Below are 22,811 nucleotides of genomic sequence, written 5' to 3'. Positions count from 1 at the left end.
TGACTGAACTTCTCACCTTATCCCTAAGGGAGACACCAGCCACCCTGCGGAGAAAACCCATCTCGGCCGCTTGTACCCGCGATCTCGTTCTTTCGGTCATGACCCATCCTTCATGACCATAGGTGAGGGTAGGAACGAAAATGGCCCGGTAGACAGAGAGCTTTGCCTTCTGGCTCAGCTCCCGCTGCTCCGATTCTCCGACCCATCTCACGCTCCATTGTTCCCTCACTCGAGAACAAGACCCCGAGATACTTGAACTCCTTCACTTGGGGTAAGGACTCATTCCCTACTTGGAGTGGACAGTCCATCGGTTTCCTGCTGAGAACCATGGCCTCAGATTTGGAGGTGCTGATCCTCATCCCAGCCGCTTCACACTCGGTTGCGAACCGATCCAGTGAGAGCTGAAGGTCGCAGACCGATGAAGCCATCAGAACCACATCATCTGCAAAAAGCAGTGGTGCAATCCTTAGTCCACCGAACTGCAGACCCCCTCCCCCACGACTACGCCTCGAAATCCGATCCATGTATATTACAAACAGGATTGGTGACAAAGCGCAGCCCTGGCGGAGGCCAACCCTCACCTGAAATGGGTCCGACTTACTGCCTGATTTCGTTTAATCAAATCATTACATTAAGTCAGTGGTTCTTAAACCTTTTCTGTCACGCCCCCCCTTTGGAGAAAAAAAAAAGTCGGGCCCCCCCAACATAAATAGTTAGGCTCAGTGGCGGCGCCAGAGATTTCTTTTGGGGGTGCTGTGGGGTAGCTTGACATTTCATAGAGGGTGCTGAAACATTTACGGTTTCCCATTAATGTACCGGTCGCTAAAGTGGAATTTTCTACTGCAACACTCCCCACGCAAATACACAACGTACCCGCAACTGTTACAATGACGGCTCGATAATCAGCTCACGGCATATAGGTGTAAGCAGTGGTCAAGTGCTATTTTTATAGGTGGTGTGTGGACCTCACATAGGGGGGTCCGGGGGCAAGCTCCTCCAGGAAGATTTATTTTAAATATTGAAGATAAATGCATCAATCTGGTGCACTTTGAGAGCAAAATGAAGAGAACTATGGATACACCTCTCAACACCTATATATGAAACAGAACTGTAAGCAGATTTAATTTTTCTTTATGGATATTTTACAAATCACCCTTTTAAACTTTATTCTTGTTTTACTGTCATATAGTATTTCATACCTGTTTTTCTTTTATTCTCTTATTTTTTTATAACTATAATGATCATATAAACGTGTGCCTCGGAAATAATTGTTGACATTAATGGTGACCAAAACGTTTGAGACCCACTGAGATAACACTGAGAGAGTCATCTAGCTAACTGAGGCTCTGAGTCTGACAGGAGAGGACTCTCCTCCACTTTGTTGTTGAAAAAACTCCTTATATCCGTTAGCGTAGCTCGCTAGCACCAGAAGCTAACAACAACGATCTCCGGTACTGGTGCGCTCTCTCTCTCTCTCTCGCTCGCACACACAAAATGGCTCGTTCCACACACACACACAGACCCGAATTTTAATGAAACACAGAGACACAGACGTAATAGTACTGTACTTCATCATATTATTTTCGAATCAATAATTTTTCAATTTCTGATTTTTTTTTTTTCTAATCATTTTTTTTTTTTTTTAATAACCAATTTTCCTCCTGGTCTCTCTCGCCCCCCCTGGCATGCCTCTGCGCCCCCCACTTTGAGAACCACTGCATTAAGTCAACCAGGGGGCCGCTAGCTATTTCATTTTTGGTGGGGTTATTATGTATTATTTCTTGGCCTGGGTTAGAAACGTTTACATCTTTCACAATTCCTGTTTTACTCATATATGAATGTTATTTAGCTTCTATTCTGCAGTACAATATTGAGCTTTTCCTTTAAAGATGAATAAGTTAACAAGATTTCTGCAATCTTTTTTGATTTGTTTTGGATAAATGTGTTTTGTTTAGATTTAATTCAGGGGACAACCATTGACAAAAGATACATTTGTATGCCCAGTTTACATAATAAATTACATTTATATAAACTCACAAAGAACAACTAACATATATTGAAATAAAAAAAACATTACTTTGATCAATTATATTTTATTACAAATACAAAGTGCCACATTAGTTATGTAAAAGAGCAATTATTTGTTATCAGTTAAGAATTATACATCAACGGCGTATCGTAAAGATGCGATCAATATTAGTACTTTGCACTGATTGTTAAACCTTTATTAATAAGAGGGAAGAAAACAAAAAGATGACAGAGATGTTGACCACTCTGGACTCTAATTGAAAGCATCTGGCTTTTGGTCTCTGGAATAGATTTACATATTTCTGTCACGACTGACTGGGATTCAGCTCCAGACATGCACAGGCGTGAAATATTCACCTGGTATGTTTACCAAACTTTATTAAACAGAAATGTTTATAGACTTAAAGGGTCATGCATCTTTCTAAAGTAAATTATTTGTATCCTATATTTGTGGTTAAAGGTTCAAATAGAGGCAGGATTGCTGGTCCTATTTCAGAAGGTTTAAAGCACACAGCCTCAGGCTCTGATTGGTGGGGAGGATCAATGGCCTAAGGCCCAGTGAGAAGGAGAGAGATTTAAGTGGATCTGAGTCACTCTGTAGAGTTACTTGTCTCTAGAACAAAGCAACACTTATCTGAGACACACCAACAATGATTTAAAAGATACTCACACACACACTGTGGTAAAATCATTGCTCTGCCACACTTAGTTGGAGCGACCTTGTTTGTCTTTCAGTTTGACTAACAATGTCTCTGAGCGTCAATACAATTTGTCTGAGGATTATCCTATTGGAGCAGAAAGCCCAAAAATGTTTCTATTTTTTGTATTCATATAATCCGTGACCAATTAGCTGATAACTGGTTTAGAGGAGACAAAGAAAACATGAAGTTATAGAGGCTGAAATAATAAAACAGAGGAAGAGAACAGACTGAGTTCAGGCAAGGTTATTGAAAGAAAGAATACAATAACACTGTGTCTACATTTGTAAAAATAAGATACAGTCATAACGTTTTTTAGTCGCCTGCCCTGCAGGCATAGTGTACGTGTTGTGCAGCAAATCAATAAGGCCATGCTAGAAACACACTTCTTTACAGAAGAAGGTAGCCGTTGTTTGTCTCAACACAACGTAACAATACCATTTCTGTTTGTTTATTTTCTTAAATACTCCCACTAAATGCAAGCAATTGTCCATCCATTCAGCTCTTACCACCTGCCATCTTCCATGACATATCATGATTCCCTATTAGCAGCTAACAGGCTCTGTTGTTTTACTTCACACAGAAACACTTAGGCTGTGGTTAGTCTCAGTACTGTTGGTCCCTGACAAGGGAAAACACTTTCATTTAAATGTTGTACATTTTTACATGAAGCAGCTAATGTTAAACATTTAAACAGTGCTTAGAATCCGGACAGTAATCTTAATCTCTGTAATTGGAGTGGCTCAAACTGATTTTGATGTCTTAATGTTGCAAATCGTCCATAATATAAGATAGTGTCGATGTAAATGTTTTGCCTGTTCTGAATTATAATATGTTTTCAATGTATTACTTCCTTCCACTGAGCTGTTGAAAAGTTTAAACAGAAAATCCATTACCCTTGAGTAAAGATTTCAGCCAGTGTATTTCCCATTAAGATGTAGATTTACTCTAACTAATCTTTAGTCCGCATCATCCGTCCTCCCATTTGTGCATGTTTCTATCGCTTCCCCAATCATCATCCATCGGCCAGCTCAGCGGAGATGTGCATCCAGATCAGAGCTAGTCTGGCATGTTGAAGTGCTTAATGTCACATTTGTTTGACTCTCTTTGTGAAAGCCAATGAATGCTGTTCGCTTCCCTACATTACATTTAGCAACCCTGATCCTTTTAGCATGGAAATCCTTGTTGGAAAAAATTACCGGAGGACCAAGCAAAGTTTTAGACTCCAGTGAAGGAAATAAGTATTTAATCCCCTGCAGATTTTGTTAGTTTACCCATTTACAAATAAATTAACAGTCTGTAATTGTAATGGTAGGTTTATAAACGTAGAGTAAGAATATAAAAAAGAAAATCCAGAAATTGACATTATATAAAAGAAAACAAATTATTTGCACTGTGAAATAAATGTGATCCCCTTGCAAAACATGTCTTATACTTGGTGGAGAAATCCTTGTTGGACACACAGAGGTCAGACATTTTCTTGTAGTTGGTCTTCAGGTCTGTGCACATCTCAGGAAGGATTGTGGTCCACTCCTCTCTGAAGATCCTCTCCAAATCCTTCAGGTTTTCAGGCTGATGCTTGGCATCCGGTAGCTTCAGCTCCCTCCATAGATTTTCTATGGGATTAATGTCCGGAGACTGGCTAGGCTCCTCCATCACCTAAATCTGCTTCTTCTTTAGCCACTCCTGTGTTGCCTTGGCCAGGGGAGTGGTCTTTGGGTAATAGCAGTGGTTCTCAAACTTTTTCGGTCATTCCCCACTTTTCAAGCCCCACCTGTTCTTCATCGCTCCAATAAAATGGTAGGCCAAGCTTAAAATTGTCAAATGTATAGTTCTATATCAGGGATCTCCAACTTTTTTAGGATGAAAGCTACTTTCAAAAAATAAAACAAGTCGTGAGCTACTTTTACCCCTTTTTTTTGTTTTTTGCAGTGTATATATTTAACACATTTTAACATTATTATATGCTTACCTTTAACCTTTGTGTGCTGTTTGGGTCTGTGGGACCCGTTTTCAGTGTTTACTAAAAGAAAATGTATGCAATTTAATTATTTTAAGCTGCTTTATCTCCTCTAGGGGGGTCCGGGGGCATGCACCCCCAGGAAGATTTTTTTTTTTAAATGTTGAAGTTAAATGCATCAATCTGGTGCACTTTGATCACAACATGAATTTATGGATACAGCTCTCAACACTCATATGAAAGAGAGCTGTATACATTTCAATAATCCAAACATCTTTAGAATATGATCCTAACAATAACGTGGTGGGGTCTCAGGCGGACGACCAGGGGGCAAGGCAGAGTTCACAAAGGGGCAAAGGCCAGAGCGGGCAAAATCAGGGGGCTGGGCATGAGGGCAAAGGCAGCGATTGGAAGAGTCAGGGGGCCGGGCCCGAGGGCGAGGACCGCAGCCGGGAAAGTCAGGGGGCCGGGCTCGAAGGCGATGTCCGCGGCTGGAAGAGTCAGGGGGCCGGGCCAGAGGGCGAGGACCGCAGCCGGGAAAGTCAGGGGGCCGGGCTCGAGGGCGAGGACCGCGGCCGGGAAAGTCAGGGGGCCGGGCTCGAGGGCGAAGTCCGCGGCTGGAAGAGTCAGGGGGCTGGGCCAGAGGGCGAGGACCGCGGCCGGGAAAGTCAGGGGGCCGGGCTCGAGGGCGGGCAGGAGCTGGTGGAACCCCTGGCGGGTCAGACGTAGACCAGACCCTGGACGGAACCTGGGCTGGTGTCAGTGGAACCCACGACGGAGCAAGGGCTGGTGTCGATGGGACCCGAAACAGGACAGGACACGACGTTGGCGGGAAACCCGGCGGAGCAGGCGTCGGCGGGACCCCCAATGGGACAGGACATGGAGTTGGCAGGACCCCCGGTAGAGGAGTAGTCGGCAGGGCCTCCAACTGCACATGACACAGGGTTGGCAGGACCCCCGGCAGAAGAGCAGTTGGTGGGACCCCTAACAGGACAGGACATAGGGTTGGCAGGACCCCCGGCAGAAGAGTTGTCGGCGGGACCCCCAACGGGACAGAACATGGAGTTGGCAGGACTCCCAACGGAACCCCCAACAAAACAGGACATGGGGTTGGCAGGACCCCTGGCAGAAGAGCCGTCGGTGGGACCCCCAACGGGACAGGACATAGGGTTGGCAGGACCCCCGGCAGAAGAGTAGTCGGGCGGACCCCCAACGGGACAGGACATGGAGTTGGCAGGACCCCCGGCAGAAGAGTAGTCGGCGGGGCCTCCAACGGCACAGGACACAGGGTTGGCAGGACCCCCGGCAGAAGAGCAGTCGGCGGGACCCCCAACGGGACTCGAGATGAGACTCGAGAGGGGAACTCGAGAGGAGACTTGAGAGCTGACTGGAGAGGGGACTTGAGAGGGGACTTGAGAGGGAACTCGAGAGGAGACTTGAGAGGGGACTCGAGAGATGACTCGAAAGGAGACTTGAGAGGTGACTTGAGAGGGGACTCGAGAGGGAACTTGAGAGGTGGCTTGAGAGGGGACTCGAGATGAGACTCGAGAGGGAACTTGAGAGGAGACTTGAGAGGAGACTTAAAAGGAGACTCAAGAGGGGACTCGAGAGGGAACTTGAGAGGTGGCTTGAGAGGGGACTCGAGAGGGGAACTCGAGAGGAGACTTGAGAGCTGACTGGAGAGGGGACTCGAGAGGGGACTCGAGAAGGTTCGCAGACAGAACACGGGGGGCTGGAGTCGGTTGGAATGCCGACAGGACACGGGGAGCTGGTGTCGGCCGTTACGCCGACAGGAGACGAGGGGCTGGAGTCGGCCGGTACGCCGACAGGACACGAGGAGCTGGCGTCGGCCGGAGAGCCAGCACTGGAGCCGAAACAATGGCTGCTGGGGCCGGTTCTGGATCCGGAACCATGGCTGTTGGGCACAGAACAGAAGCCTGGACCCTGGCTGTGTAAGTCAGGTAATGAAGCACGGAAGCATGGCTGTGTGGGCCGGTACTGGTGCACGGATCCATGGCTTTGTGGGCCGGTTCTGGAGCCGGAACCATGGCTGCTGGGGCCATAACTGGGGCTGGAACCATGGCTGTGTGGGCCGGTTCTGGAGCCGGAACCATGGCTGTGTGGGCCGGTACTGGAGCAGGCACCATGGCTGCTGGGCACGGAACTGGAACACGGAAACATGGCTGCGTGGGATGGTACTGGAGCACGGTACCATGGCTGTGTGGGCCGGCACTGGAGCATGGAACCATGGCTGTGTGGGCCGGTACTGGAGCCGGGACCATTGCTGCTGGGGCCTGCACTGGAGCCCAAAGCATGGCTTCTGGGGCTCGGGCTGCTAGCCTGGACCTGCAAATCCTTCTCTTAGGAGCCTTTTGGAAGCTCCGTGGACCTCCAAAAGCCAGGCGAGTACCCGAGAACGGCTCCTGGATAGGAGCAGGAAATGGGGAAGAAGCAGGGGTTGACTCCAGACAGAACACACCGAGACGTATGGCGTCAGGTTGGGAATTGGGAGGCAGGGGGCTAGCATACCTGGGGCTAGCAGGCCGGGAATCACATGTCAAAAGGAAGTCAAAAATCCAGTCAGGTAAGAACTCAACAAAACATGGAAACTCTGCTGCCAACCGGTGCGCCTCTACCAGAGCGGCCCTCTTCTGCCGAACACTGGACGCTCCCTTCCGGCAATCAAAGCAGCAAGCCAAATAAAAGGGAAAATGTTGTAATTCTACCTCAAATGGATCATCTGCTGAGTCCATTTTTGGTTGGTTCATTCTGTCAGGGTTGAGTGAAGCAGGGAGGACCCAAATGCAGATTTCAACGAAAAACCTTTATTCCAAGGAACAAAAAAATGCCTTTCTTTCAAGGCCAAAGCGTAAGAAACAGAACCCTACCCCGTGACACAGTCAAAGACAAACAATGAACCAACAATGACAGACAGAAAAAACAGAACTTAAATACACACAAGACTAATCACACAAACAAGACACAGGTGAGGAGGGAGGAGAAAACACAGGGGCACCAGGTGAACACAATTGGGTAATCAGGTAGGAGGGAAAACAGACAGAAAGCGACAGGCAAGACAGGGGGTGAAGACTTTTCAAAATAAAACATGAAACCAAAGACAGAAAAAGCGTCGCTGTGAAAAGTCCACCGCCGTTGCGAGTCTCCGGCTGTAACAGTCCACTTCCGCCCGCGAGGACCCAGGTTCGATTCCGGCCTAATGTCCAAAAAATGTATTTACAAAAAAGAATAAATCTCCCGTTCATCGGTGTCCATTCGCGACCCACCACATCTGGTGGGGCGCGTCCCACACTTTGAGACACGCTGGTTTATAGTCAGCATCTCTCTTCTGCGTATCAAGTTCATGCCAAAGATCAAGATTTTTGTCTCATCTGACCACATCCCATTCTCCCAAGTCTTCTCTGAATGATTCAGATGTTCATTGTCAAACTTCAGATGGTTCGTACATGAACCTTCTTGAGCAGGGGGCCTTCATGCGCTGCAGGATTTGATCCATTATGGTGTAGTGTGTTACCAATAGTTTTCTCGGGTCTGTGGTCCCAGCTGCCTTGAGATCATTAACAAGTTCCTCCCTTGTAGTTCTTGGCTGATCCCTAACTTTTCTCATGATCTCATGATCATCATCATGAGGACCGAGGGCGACTGATGCTCATTTTGTGTTACTTCAATTTAGAAACAAACACATTCTTCTTCTGAATAATGGCACCAACAGTTGTCTCCTTCTCACCAAGCTGCTTTCTGATGGTTTTGTAGCCAATCCCAGCCGTGTGCTGGTCTACAATCTTTTTCCTGAGGACCTTAGACCGCTCTTTAGTCTTGCGCATGGTGGAGAGGTTGGAATCTGATTGATTGATTCTGTGGACAGGTGTCTTTTATACAGGTAACAAAGTTGATATTAAGAGTACCTTTTTTAAAAAGAAGAGGACTTACAGTATGTAACCGGTGTGTGGGAGCCAGAATCTTTGTTTGTTGCAAGGGGATCAAATACTTATTTCCCACAGTTAAATGAACATTTTTTTTTTTTATATAATGTCAATTTCTGGATTTTCTTTTTGATATTCTTACTGTTAAAATAAACCTACCATTACAATAATAGAGTGTTAATTTATTTGTAAGTGGGTAAACTTACAAAATACGCAGGGGATCAAATACTTATTTCCTTGTTTAGTACAGTGGTAAGTAATTAATTAAATTACATTTTACCAATTCAGATTTGAATCCAGTTTATTTCACTTATAGCACAAGCCCCTTCGACCTGAGAGCAAAGAAATCATGAGAATCCTCTCAGTCCATTCATCACCAGAAAACCTCACACAATAGATTGGATCATTCCCGGTCTCTGCAGGCTGATTAGCAGTATAGTTTTCCCTCTGTTAAACTCTCTGTGGGGATTAACCATTGAAGTTTATTAACTCAGGGGGCACCATAATGTCACTGAAAATAGCCTTAATGCTAGATCAATTATTTTAAATCTATAAAATAAGACAAAGGATGACATAAAGGCTTCCATAATGAAGCAATTTTGGAAAAGAATAGGAGCTAATGCGATAAAATGAATACTTTTATAATAAAACTCTAATATTCAGTTAGTGTTCATTTACCATTTTGTTTAACTGTTATATTTGAAATGAAGGAGCACAAAGTGTGGCAATGGACAGGCTGTCACATTTCTTTTAAGTGCTAACCCAGCAATCATAGTTGGTTGCTCATGTTGCCGGTTATATTGCTCCAGGATCAGAGCCACTTTAACTGGAATAAAGACAACTTGCAATAACATCATGACAATGTATGAATATAGAGAAACTAGATACTTCAATATATTTTGGGACGCAAGAGCATTTTGAGTTCATGTCATTTCCTAACTTCAAGTATCACAGCAGAAATCTCAGTGACCCAGACACAAGGTCTCAGGGTATTCATAGGGATACAATTCAAACCACAATTTAACAAATGATCAAACCAGCCAGTTTATTTATAAAATAATACAAAAGCCCAAGTAAGTAAATTATAATATCTCATCTGTCAGTATAGGCCAGGAGCCTCTTATCAGCAGATACACAGACACAAATACATACACGGGTCTTATTGATTGGAACTAATTAATCACAAAACAGGAAGATGATTTTATATGTAATCCTAAATCATTAGCTCCATCTATCACTCAACGTACTGCCCTGCTGACAAAATCAGAGCTGCATATTAATGGGAACCCACATGCAAACACACCATCTCACACACACACGCACACACTGTTTCCTATGATTATTACCATAATGGTTTCCTGTAATAATGCTGTGCAGCATGGTGGGTACTGGTCATTAGTTGCACAGGTGGGATCATAAATCACGCTTAACACTTTTGAACTTTTCATTAATGATAACAGCATACAGAAAAATCAATAGCAGACTGCATGTGTCCACTTATGCAACATGCCTGGAATCTTACATAAAAAATCCACTGCAATTTCAAATAAACAGCAAGAGACAGGATTTATTTCTGACCTTTTATTGGCACTAAAGTATAGAGGAACTTTCACTGAACCTGCCCATCTATGATACTTATATCCCCTTTTAGAGGAACAGTGCACACTATATTCCTGCACCCAAAAAGTCAGCTCATGCTTTGTTTTACCTGCCTCAAATGTAAAAGATGTGTTAATGATTCCAACACAATGACAGCTAAATGATTAATCGCACAGACTGTTCAGTAAATCAATACAGTATGGGGGCTATACACATGTATGTTCTCTGACAGCATGAGAACAAGCACAGATTCATTCAACAACTGTTTTCATGTTTTATAATTGCTGTGTTAATGTTTATTAGCAACTACTTTAGCTTTGTACACTTTGGCAAATGTATTGCCACCTTTTTTGATAATTGATTTCAAGGCAAACCTATCATTGATTTGCTGTTTCTAGCAGCTGAAAGGTTATTGTTTGCAGTTTTTCCAAACATTATCTCTGTAAAAAAACTATTTGTGTGTTTTTGAATGCCTGAACAATGCAAACATGCATGTACTTACATATACATTTAAAAAATATATATAGATAAGTTGATAATGACGATGAGTTAGTTCTAGCTAGTTCTACTCAATAGCTCAACTGCACTCACTCATATTCTGTTGGCATTTGCAAAAGGGTAAATATATACATATAAGTCAAAGTCAACTTTAATGTCAATCTTTCAGTTTGTGTGCACAGACAGAGATCGAAATAACGTTTTCAACAATCCCGAATACAACAATACAATAATAAAAATATACAAATATCTATAAAATATCTATATACTATATATACACACACAAACAACTGACACATTAAGATAAAAACACAACAACAATCAATATATACAAAATAACAGTCACTTCAATATCTTTGGGAATGTACATTAGTGCACGATTGTCCATAGCAGCGTAAAAAAAGTGGCTGGAATTGAGTGTCTGTTACGATTGGGTGAAGCAGGTAGGACTCAAATGCAGAATTTAACGAAAAGCGAGCTTTATTAAATAATAAAAGCTGTGGCAAAAAAGGCAGTATCCAAAATATCCAAAACAAATGAGCAGCACAAGGAACTGAGGTTACCTACTGTAACCCCAGCTTCTATGAGTAAATGGCGCAGCCCTCTAAGGCTATCGCTATTGGGTAATCCCCCTGCGCCCCCGCGCAGCACTGAAACACTTGTAGTCCACGCCCACCCGCAAGGTGGGCCCCACCCTCGGGCCTCCTTCCGGTATAAATAGGAAGGAGGTCCGGCAATCTGCTCCCATACCAAATAACTTTTCTTCAGCTATTCGTAGAGCCAGTGGGGCCCAGCGCTTAGAGGGCTGCGCCATTTACTCATAGAAGCTGGGGTTACAGTAGGTAACCTCAGTTCTATTTCGTATATGGCTTCGCCCTCTAAGGCTATCGCTATTGGGTTAAGGGCGAAGCATGATGTAATCTGCGCCCCACTGGGTCAGCCCGGCACTAGAAGCACAGACACACCTGCTAAATAACACTCCATGCCTGTTGTGCCATGCGTAATGGCGCATCACCGTCCCTGGAACATAGCAAAACATGCCTATCTTCCCGACGGGGTGAAGGCTGGGAACAATACATACCGGCCGCTGTGAGAAAGTAGAGACGAAGGTCCCACCTTGCGCAGCGATCATAGAGGGGGAACAGCAGCTCTCTGCGTGTCAGACAGGTAGGAGAGCGCCCAGCTGGATCCCTGACGTCACTCACTCTGACCAGGCACTCCGTACAAAGTGTGTCAGAGGAAAAAGGAACATCCCTCCTATAAGAGGGGAAAAGGGCCGCTCTCCTCGTGCCGAGAGGCAGGAGAGAGGCGCACAGCTGGCTGCCTGACGTCCCTCACTCCGACAGGACACCCAGTACAGGGTGTGTCAGAGAGGAATGGGAGACATCCCTCAAATAAAATTGAATAAACAAACAGGGGGAAGACCAAGATGCAGCCGTGCAAATATCTTCCACTCCACATTCCTCCGTGCAAAGCCGTGGAGGAGGACATTCCTCTGGTGGAGTGCGCATTGATGTTCTCCGGGGGCTCCACCCCAGAGGAGACATGCCTGTGACACAGCCTCACACAACCTGTGTGACAGCCGCTGTGCAGACAGAGGTTGCCCGATCGAGCGCTCTCTATAGTGCACAAACAGGCGCTGAGAATGGCGCAAGGCAGCCGTGCGCGCCACATAGCAAGACAGCGCGCGCACAGGACAGAGGAGATTTAGAAAAATAGCGGGGGTAAAAACCGTGCAAGACACTGTTCCTGGGATGACAGGAGTGTTTCTTGTATCCCATGGAACTGCTGGGGGGAGAGGCTTCTCTGTGATGTGCCGTAATGGTCTTCATGGTGACGAGCCACGCCATCACCGCCGCTGCCCGTGAGGCAAAAGCGCTGCGAGGGAGTTTCCACACGCTGCCTTTCACTCCGTCTCTCCTCATGAGGCGCGTACACACCCAGGGGATGAGAGGTGTGTGCATGCTGTCCACACGAGGCGTTATAACGGTGCTCGTGGTTATTATGACCGTGTGTAGGAGGCATATCTGGGACAGAGGAATGCCACGAGTTCTGCAGTTTATAAACCATTAGGTTAAAACAGCAGGCTTCTGCAGCAAATGAACCACCTCTGGAGTGTCCCCCTGTTGGAAGAGACCCAGGGGGATCATCACGTGACCAGCTGACGCCAACGCCGAGCAGCTGCGTCACGGAGAGGGCTGTGTGGGTTGTGACACGCCGGAGGAGAGCTGTCAGTTCTTCCCCTCGCTGCCGCGAGAGCCACGCGGCAGAGTTTAACTCCACTCCCAGATAAACGATTGTCTGAGAGGGAAGAGGACAGCTCTTCTTCCAATTTATTATGAAACCCAGGCTTTGACAGATGCGATACGAGATGCACCGTCTGTAAAGCGACTTCCTCCCTGGGGCGAGCCAGCAAATAGCAGGTCGTCCAGAGAAAACAACACTCTCATCCCTCCTCTGTGTAGTGGCTCCAGCCTTCTCTACACTAAAGCGAGGAGCCAGGAAATATCCGAACGGCAGACGATTGTCTGGTCTGATATTCCCTGAATGGAAAACGCAGGAATTTCCTGTGTTTCGGGATGATGGGTACGTGGAAGTATGCATCCTTCAGGTGGAAGTGAACCAGTCGTCCTGGTGAAAACATTCCAGCCCCTGTTTGATCGTCAGCATGTGGAATACTGACAGATCGAGGATGTCTCATTCCCCCAGTCTTTTCCGGGATTAGAAAAATAACGGGAGTGAAAACCCCTGATTTTCCTCCCTTTGAGGAACCCTGGAAATATCCTCTTTCAACAGGAGTTCCAGCAGCTCGGATTGGAGCGCAAGACATAGTTTCTGGGAGGACAGGAGTGTTTCCTGTATCCCATTGAACTGTGGGGGGGGGGAGAGGCGAACTGCAGGACGTATCCTCTGCTGATCAGCCTGCTCATCCATCTGTCCATCAGACACACGCGCTGCCACTCTGAGAAACACTCTAGAGCGGGCGCACATGCTCGAGATGTTCTGTGGTCGTCATGGCAACGAGCCACGCCAGAGAGTCTCCACACGCTGCGTTTCACTCCGGCTCTCATCATGAGGCGTGTACACGCTCAGGGGATGAATGGAGGTGTGTGCAGTGCTGTCCACACGAGGCGTTATAACGGCGCTCATGGGTTTATTATGACCGTGTGTAGGAGGCGTATCTCGGACAGAGGAATGCCGCGAGCTCTGCAGGTTATTAACCGAGGTTAAAACCGGCAGGCTTCTGCAGCGAGCCCTGCTGTCTACTTAATCAACAGATTAGTGGCAGCCGGCTTAATTAGCGAGCTCTGCAGGTTATTAACCGATAGGTTAAAACCAGCAGGCTTCTTGCAGCGAGACCTGGCGCCGTGGTGCTGCCGGCGCTGCCGCTGGGGGCACTCAGCCTGGAATACTGCTCATTCCCCCGTTCTGGCTTCTCTGTGATGTGCTGTAATGGTCGTCATGGTGACGAGCCACGCCATTGCCCTCGCCGCCGCTGCCCGTGAGGCGAAAGGGCTGCGAGGAAACCTCCACACGCTGCGTTTCAATCCGGCTGTCATCATGAGGATTGTGGATTAGTGGAGGTGTGTGCAGTGCTGTCCACATGAGGCGTTATACCGGCGCTCATGGGTTATTATGACCGTGTGTAGGAGGCGTATCTCGGACAGAGGAATGCCGTGAGCTCTGCAGGTTTATTAACCGATAGGTTAAAACTAGCAGGCTTCTGCAGGGAGCCCTGCTGCCTACTTAATCAACAGATTAGTGGCAGCCGGCTTAATTACCGGCTCCGCTTCCTCGGAGGCTCTCGCGGAGCCGACCAGGAGCGGGGGAGCCTCACTCCCATTTGACTCGCCGCCGGGAGACCCTTTCTCTGGGGTGGCGGGGGAGCGGAGACGTGGGACGGAGCCCCTGCAGCCGCCGGGGCGGTTGCTGTGGGCGTCTCTCCGCTTGCGGCCTCCTGTGGCCGGCGTGGACGCCGCGGCTGCTGCGGGCGTTGGTGCCGCTGTGGCAGCTCAGCCGACTGGAGCCAGCTGTACATGCTGGCGAATGCCGTCCATCTGTTCCGCGGCCGTCTTCATGGACTCCACCATGGCGTGGAACTGGGGTCCGAACAGCCCGTCCGGGCTGATTGGAGCGTCCAGTAGCACTTTTCTGGCCGTCTCCGTAACAGACGCCGCCGCGCTGTGGTGACGGAGAGGGGGAAAGCATGTTCGGCCGCCAAGCTGGCACCCTGCTCCGACTCTTTCTCCCCCGTCCGGGGGAGAGGAGGGAGGGGAGAACCGAAAGGTGAATCGTGGAGGGAGGCGGGGCAGGAGTTGCTTCGGACTCCTGCCCGGCACTCTGCCCCAGGGACACGAGGCCCCGTCCGCGGGCTCGTAAGCCTGGACGGGCCAATCGTCCTCCTCGGCCACAGCAGCAAGAGTGTCCGCTCTCCGCTTCCTGTCGCCCGAGGGGAGACGAGCGCAGTGCATGCTACCTGCTGGTTTAGAGCCGCGTACGCATGCTCTGACCCCCGGCAGGATTCGCATACTGCTTTTATCTCTGCAGGTCATAACTCATTATGAACCCAGAGCCACATGAGGGACAACCACGGACGCAGTTGTTGCTCATGATGATTCTCAATTGCTGTGCTTCAGTAACTGTGCTGGTTTGCTGAAAAAAAGAGGGAGCAGATTGCCGGACCTCCTTCCTATTTATACCGGAAGGAGGCCCGAGGGTGGGGCCCACCTTGCGGGTGGGCGTGGACTACAAGTGTTTCAGTGCGGCGCGGGGGCGCCGGGGGATTACCCAATAGCGATAGCCTTAGAGGGCGAAGCCATATACGAAATAGAACAAAGACCGTGGAATAACATGGAGGGGAAACAATGAACCGACATGGAACACAGGGGAAGACTAGACTAAATACACAGAAGGGTAATCACAGGACAAGACACAGCTGGGCAGGGGAGGGAGAAACACAAGGGCAACAGGTGAATACAATGAGACAATCAGACACACCAGGGAAACTAACGACAGGGAGGAGGACCAGACAAAACACAGGGAGGAAGACAAAACACTGAATGAACAGACTTACAAAACCCATAACCAGACAGACAACACTAAAACCGTGACATAAACCTATAGTGTAACAGTGTCTGAGTGTGTGGGAAGTTATAGTCCAGTGGGGGGAGAGGGGGGAAGGAGGGGAGGGAGGGGAGAAGAGAGGGGGAGAGATGGGAGTGGAGGGGAGAGGGGGGAGACAGAGAGGGGGTGGAGAGGGGATGGAGGGGAGAGAGTTCAGCCTCCTGACAGCCTGGTCTAAGATAAGATGTATAATATGTGCACATAACAAAGTAGTAGTATTGGTAGAAAAAAAGATATGCATGCTGGGTAAGAACCATCTCCCTTTCATAGAAACAAAATTCAGATTTGAGTTCCCGTCCCCCCTCTTGAATCCTATTTGATGCAGAGTGTTTGTGAATGCTTTCCTTTCCTAACCTTTAATCCATTCTTATACAGTAGTCACTTGAGCAACATTCATATGAACACAGGACAGCTTGTGCCACAGTAGTCAACTTAAGGTCAATTTAAATGTGTGTATAATGTAAACAGAACCTGCAGGTATAAGTTATTATGAGGCTTTGCCCAAATCTGGATCTGAACTAGTGGAGTTTTTGTTTTCACTCTATCCCTGATGTGTCCTGATCGAATGGGATTCTGCTGCGGTATCTTTTTAAAGATTACATTTTGAATTATCATAATGATTTAGCCAACCTCTCAAAACTGAAATACTCTTTATTCATAGGATGTATTAGGACAGTGAAAGTGGTAGCCACTTCCTATTTAATAGCAGCAGCAGAGAAAGAGCAAACCCCCTGAGCATCACACTGAGGAGGGCCCTGTTTGATTAGTCCTCTCCACTGAAAAATCAAGAAGCTTTGTCCCATCTACTGCTGGACCGCAGATAGAAGATCATGAACATTTGAGCCTTTCAGTACACAGTATGACTAACAATCTTATTTTATAACGTCTTTGTTCCTACTGTTTCAGTTAAAACTTCCCAGGCAAAGGAGATAATAAGTGGCCTGATGCAGCGTGTGACCGACCCTGTTCTTACAATGACAGATGGAGACAAAGAGAGTCCACTCATGATGTGAGCCGTCCTGATTAGCAAAGCAGCGTGCCGGTGCATAATAACAACCGCTGTGAGTCAAAAGTCAAGTTGCCACACCAAACAGCAAAACTAGCAGCAGTATGTTGGTGTGAGTCACATTCATAGAAATTAGGGCTGTCAAGTTAACGCGTTAATAACGCAACAAAAAAATTAACGCCACTAATTATTTTAACGCGATTAACGCATGTGTATTTTTTGTCCTCGGCCGCCCCGTAGTTTCCGAGCACATTGAGTTTAAAATACCATCTACAAGCTGATGCTGACAGCCCCGCTCCTGCTGCCTTGTGGCAGACCACTCTTCCACGCTCACCGGCAGGCACCGACTGGCCATCGGGAGGACCGGGAGGGTGTGTGTATGTGTGGCGCGAGAGAGCGAGGCACACCTTACGTGTATTTCTGTTGTTAGCATCTGGTGCTAGCTAGCTGCGCTAACGGATATAAGGAGCTGTTTCAATGAAAACAGAGGAGCGACATTTCGCCGACAACTGCACCGAGCACTTGACTTTATGCAGGTAGCCAGACAGCGGGACGAAAAGTCAGCACACTCAGCACGGATAGTGCGCGCAACATGATTGCAGCGTCCAGGCAGCTCCCGTTCGAGCATATGCCTTGAGTTGCACATAGCTCCAACGATCCATCACAGCGTCTCTCTCTCTCTCTCTCTATATATATATATATATACACACACACACACACACACGCACGCACGCACGCACGCACACACACACACACACACACACACACACACACACACACACACACACACACACACACACACACACACACACACACACACACACACACACACTTGTATTGTGTTATTGTATGAGAGAGGTTCCAGGTTGAATTGAGGCGAATATTTGTAATGTTCAGAGGTTGTCGTGTTTAATATTCATGAGAATATTTGTCATTGTTCAAATGATAATAAACAAACATTTGCATAAAGCATATTTATCCACTCATATGTTGATAAGAGTATTACAAACTTGAAAAATATCCCTCTAAGGTATTTAGAACAGATAAAAAATGTGCGATTAATTTGCGATTAATCGTGATTAACTATGGACAATCATGCGATTAATCGCGATTCAATATTTTAATCGACTGACAGCCCTAATAGAAATGCATAAAAGAAACAATCTATAATGAAATGAGTTTGAGTGTGTGGGGTTTATCTATTTGTGTGTGTGTTTGAGTTGTGTATGTGAGGCCGGGGGGTTAGTGTGTTGGCGTCAGCACCACAGTGTTTATATGAACTTGCGTAGCTGATGATGTCACGCTGTTTGGTACTAGGGCTCCACTGCGGGTAGGACACAAACTCACACAGACGTTCAAATTAGTGCATCCTATTATTTTACTTTGGTGGCATTATAGCTCTGTAAGACACTATGGCACAAAGGAAAGAAACTGTTACGAGTCAACTGTCATTTCCAACAAAAGCCTATTTCACAATCTTTATCAGAGAATGTGGTATTTCTGTCAATGGGAAGCGTTACATTGAAATAGGGCTTGATGTTGCTCAATAGTTACACAGGGGACATTTTTTATTGGAATGCCACTTCAGGTTAGAGTCGAGCATCCTGAACATGGTAATCATGGTGGCAAAACTCATCATGGAAATAGTCCAATAACGGCTCCAGCTCTCAACAATTAGAATCACTGTATAAGGCCTTGGAGCTGTTGTATGACAACACACACACGCACACAAAAACATGCACAACCGCGTATTATAAAATAGATCAATGTCTGTGTGTATGTCTGTTTGAATAAAGGAGACAATATTTTCTTATTAAAAACGTTCAGCAGACCCTGCATCAGTATCACTGTGATGGCTCTCTGTCTACAATTCAGCCCACACATCTGCCATAGCTATCTCAAGACAAATAAATGCATATTGCCAGAAATGTTATCACGACACAATAGTATATAAATTCTTTGGACCCCAATACAATATTCACTTATGCTGTACATCAAAATCTACCAGTTTTGATTTGATCCAGGGGCCTGCCATCAATAAGAACATATAATTTGCCCATTTACAAAATCAGTTACTGTTACGGTAGAGTGAATCACTAGGGCCACCAGGGTGGTTGGAGGGGGTCAGGAGGACGGGATTGAGCTGATAACCCAGGGGCACAGCGGAGGACCCGGAAGGGATCTCGGGCGGACGGCCCGGGGGCAAGGCAGAGACCATGGAGGGGGTCTCGGGCGGAAAGCCCGGGGGCAAGGCAGAGTCCATGGAGGGGCGAAGGCCACAGCGGGCGAACTCAGGGGGCCGAGCATGAGGGCGAAGGCAGCGGCAGGAAGAGTTAGGGGGCCGGGCCCGAGGGCGATGACCGCAGCCGGGAAAGTCAGGGGTCCGGGCTCGAGGGCGGAGACCGCGGCTCTCAGGGGGCCGGTCTTGAGGGCGAAGACCGTGGCTCTCAGGGGGCCGGGCTCGAGGGCGAAGCAGGCGGCGACGTAACAACTCCGGAGGACGGGCAGGAAGGCGCTGACGGGACAGCTCCGGAGGCCGGGCAGGAACCGGAGCCGGTGGGACAGGCTTAGGCAGGATCCCCCATGGAAGAGGACCAGGAGTTGTCGGCGGGACCTCCAACAGAACAGGACATAGGGTTGGCAGGACCCCCGGCAGAAGAGTAGTGGGCGGGACCCCGAACGGGACAGGACATAGGGTTGGCAGGACCCCCGGCAGAAGAGTAGTCGGCAGGACCCCCAACGGGACAGGACATGGAGCTGGCAGGACCCCCAGCGGAGCCTCCAATGGCACAGGACACAGGGTTGGCAGGACCCCTGGCAGAAGAGTAGTCGGCCGGGCCTCCAACGGCACAGGACACAGGGTTGGCAGGACCCCTGGCAGAAGAGTAGTCGGCGGGACCCCCAACGGGACAGGACATGGAGTTGGCAGGACCCCCAGCGGAAGAGTAGTCGGCGGGACCATAGATATATACACTAGATGGCTCATGGGAGATTTTCCAGCGTAGCTAACCGGCCGCCATCTTGCTACAGTCAACAGCTACTCTGGTACGCGCTATGGTAGCTGTTGTAAGGTGAGTGATCTGCACAAAAATACTCAAATCACTGAAATCTTGACTGATTTACAAACGGTTTGGTTTATTATAAACATTATTAGCATGGCTATGATACAGGATGCTTGGACATGTTGAAATTGCAGCTTTTCTTTGTGTATGTGCCGTGGTTGTATTTATTAGCTGGCTAATAACAAGAGGCTGTGAGTGAGACCTAGTATTACAAAGTTGAACCAGCAACTTTACACCAGTGGGAGAGGCATAACTGCTCTTTCTTTTCAACATAACTTAAGTTACACATGATTTCTTCCAAGTGGTTTGGCTTGTTAAAAACATCTTACATTTTAGATACATTATGATACAGGAATTTACTGGCTTTGTGTTTACAGAAGTACCTGACTATGCCGGACTTTTGTGAAGCCTACGGATGCTCTAATCGCCGCAGTCTGCAAACAAGAACCCGTGGAATCACCTTTCACGTGTAAGATATGACAATATTATGACTATAATTAGGATAATCGTTAATTACTTAGTGGATGTATGGACATTACAAGTCCTGCTACACAGGATCAGTGGGGCTACTGTATGTGAGGTAATAGTATTGCAAGATTGTTGTTGACCCAGCCTCTTTAGAATATGTTGCTACCATTTCTTTACACAATTATTTAATGTTTCTTTTGGACACCTTTTTTATAACTCTTAGTGTGGTTGTCTTATTCTTAAAGTATACATTACATACATACATACATACATACATACATACATACATACATACAATTACCCCAAAAATATGATAATTTCGGTGTGTATTTTTGTCCTTACCCTTACTGTTAAAGGAAAGAAGAGAGGAAAATGTTGACAATAATTTATATATCTGGCTACCTTTCTCATGTCTTTAAGGTTTCCCAAAACCGGAGAGAGGAGGAGGCAGTGGGAAGTTGCCCTAAGAAGGGACGGTTTGGTTTCCTCTGGCAGGACACTGCTCTGCAGTGATCACTTCAGTTTTGAGGACTTTGACAGGACGGGGCAGACTGTCCGGCTTAAAGATGGTTGTGCCCACAGTATTCAATTTCCCAGCTCATCTTCAAAGGGTATGTGTATCATTTGCCAACAATAATTCAAGGTGTATAAGATTGATATATAAATATGTGATTAAATGTCAAACTTTAGTTTTTCTTTCTGCAAGTTTAGGAATAAATAGTGTGTTTTTAAACACTCAAAATGTCTTTAATTATGTTTATTTTAGCCGGAAGCAACAAGAAGCACAACCACTTCAAGAAGAGCGGAAGATGACCTGCCGATGGACTTGTCTCAGGATGAACCTCAGCCTAATGTTGTGAGTATTCTGAATGTGGCCAAGAGCAGAGAAATGGTCCTTGATTTCAGGAGGGTGAGGACGTCTCCTCTACCCCTGTGCATTCTGGGAGAGGATGTGGCTTCTGTGGAGGACTACAAATGCCTGGGAGTGCATTTATACAACGGACTGAACTGGAGGATCAACACTGACGCTGTGCACAAGAAGGGGATGAGCCGACTCTATTTTCTGAGGAAGCTGAGATCCTTCCACGTGTGCAGCAAGATGCTGGAGATCTTCCAGTCTGTTGTGGCCAGTGCACTCTTCTTTGCTGCGGTCTGCTGGGGGGGCAGCATAAGAGCCGGTGACACCAGCAGCATCAATAAACTGGTCAGGAAAGCTGGGTCTGTCATCGGCATCAAGCTGGACCCCTTTGAAGCTGTGGTGGAGAGGAGGACACTGAACAGGCTGTTGTCCATCATGGATAACCCCACCTATCCTCTCCACCTGCAGCTGGACAGTCAACGGAGCTCCTTCTCCAACAGACTGCTGCAGCTCCGCTGTCTCAAGGACCGATACAGGAACACATTCCTGCCCAATGCAATAACTCTGTACAATAAATCACCTCTGGCTGGAAGAGAACTCTCTGCTCCATAGTTTCTCTTGAATATAACCACGTTGTACATTTTACACATATATAATCTGTTCAGTATTTAATATTTAACATTAATATTCCATATGCCTTATATATATATATAGATATCTATATATAGATATATATAATATCCTGACAAACTCAACATGTATACTTTCCTCTTTCTTTATTTTTCTTGCTTATTTCTAATTTATTGTAAAATGCCTTGTCCCTTATGCTGCTGTAACTAAAAAATGTTTCCCAAATTGGGATCAATAAAGTACCATCTTATCTTATCTTATTTGCATGTGGAATGTCACAAACAAATGAGAGCATCATATGGCTTGTCATATTAAATCCTTTTATCTCGGTGGTAACCAGGAAGGTCTGGTGTTACTAGGAGAGCCCAATATAATTTGAGGTGGTACTCTGTGTAAAAAGTTTGAGAACCACTGGCCATCTCACTTGCTCTATGTCACTCATACACTTGAATAAACATGTGCAAACACTTTCATAACACCCAAGGACACTTTACAGGGCATAGGGGCGATATAGGGAACAATTAAAACAGTGGATTTAGTGAGATATCAGCTGGGGTAAGGCAAGACAAACAACAGTAAATGGACTACAGAAGGACACAAAAGGACACAGGGTACAGTTTATATTATTCTTGGGCTTTTTTCGACTACAAGTAATCAGCGCACCGTGCTGTGAAGTGGCAACGTATTTCAAAGGTTCTGGATTTGTTTACAAATCTAGAAACTAGATGAAGATCTGATGTCAAAAATAATTGTGATAAATGAGACAGAACTGGCCTGTCTGTGAGCTCATTTTATGTTTTGGTTCTTCTGATAAAGGTGTGAATATCTAAATAATATACTATTATTATACTATAATATATATATAATATACTATATATGCTATTGTCATTATATTATATATTATATTATTATTAGTTGTGTCCCTGTTCTTCAAGCTA

The 22,811-nt window shown here is 46.5% G+C and overlaps 1 protein-coding gene across 3 annotated transcripts in view; it reads left to right on the top strand.

Annotated features, from left to right (window-relative positions):
* The window catches only part of LOC307046210 (uncharacterized protein), a 48,758-nt gene extending 26,823 nt beyond the window's left edge, over window positions 1–21,935 (top strand). The window contains exons 1-4 of one of the 3 annotated variants that reach the window (XM_079692472.1): window positions 19,810–19,925; window positions 20,294–20,385; window positions 20,805–20,995; window positions 21,151–21,935. In XM_079692472.1, the coding sequence (XP_079548598.1) occupies window positions 20,951–20,995; window positions 21,151–21,855 (750 nt within the window). In that variant the 5' untranslated portion in view covers window positions 19,810–19,925; window positions 20,294–20,385; window positions 20,805–20,950 and the 3' untranslated portion in view covers window positions 21,856–21,935. Of the gene's footprint in view, window positions 1–19,809; window positions 19,926–20,293; window positions 20,386–20,804; window positions 20,996–21,150 lie in introns of those variants that run through there. The other 2 variants (XM_079692473.1, XM_079692474.1) reach the window with 2 other exon arrangements.
* The last annotated feature ends 876 nt before the right edge of the window (window positions 21,936–22,811 follow it).

This window comes from Notothenia rossii (genome assembly GCF_949606895.1).
Source record: "Notothenia rossii genome assembly, chromosome: 7".
Classification (NCBI taxonomy): Eukaryota; Metazoa; Chordata; class Actinopteri; order Perciformes; family Nototheniidae; genus Notothenia; species Notothenia rossii.
The sequence above is the reverse complement of the archived record's forward strand: the minus strand, read 5'-3'. Positions and strand labels throughout refer to the sequence as shown.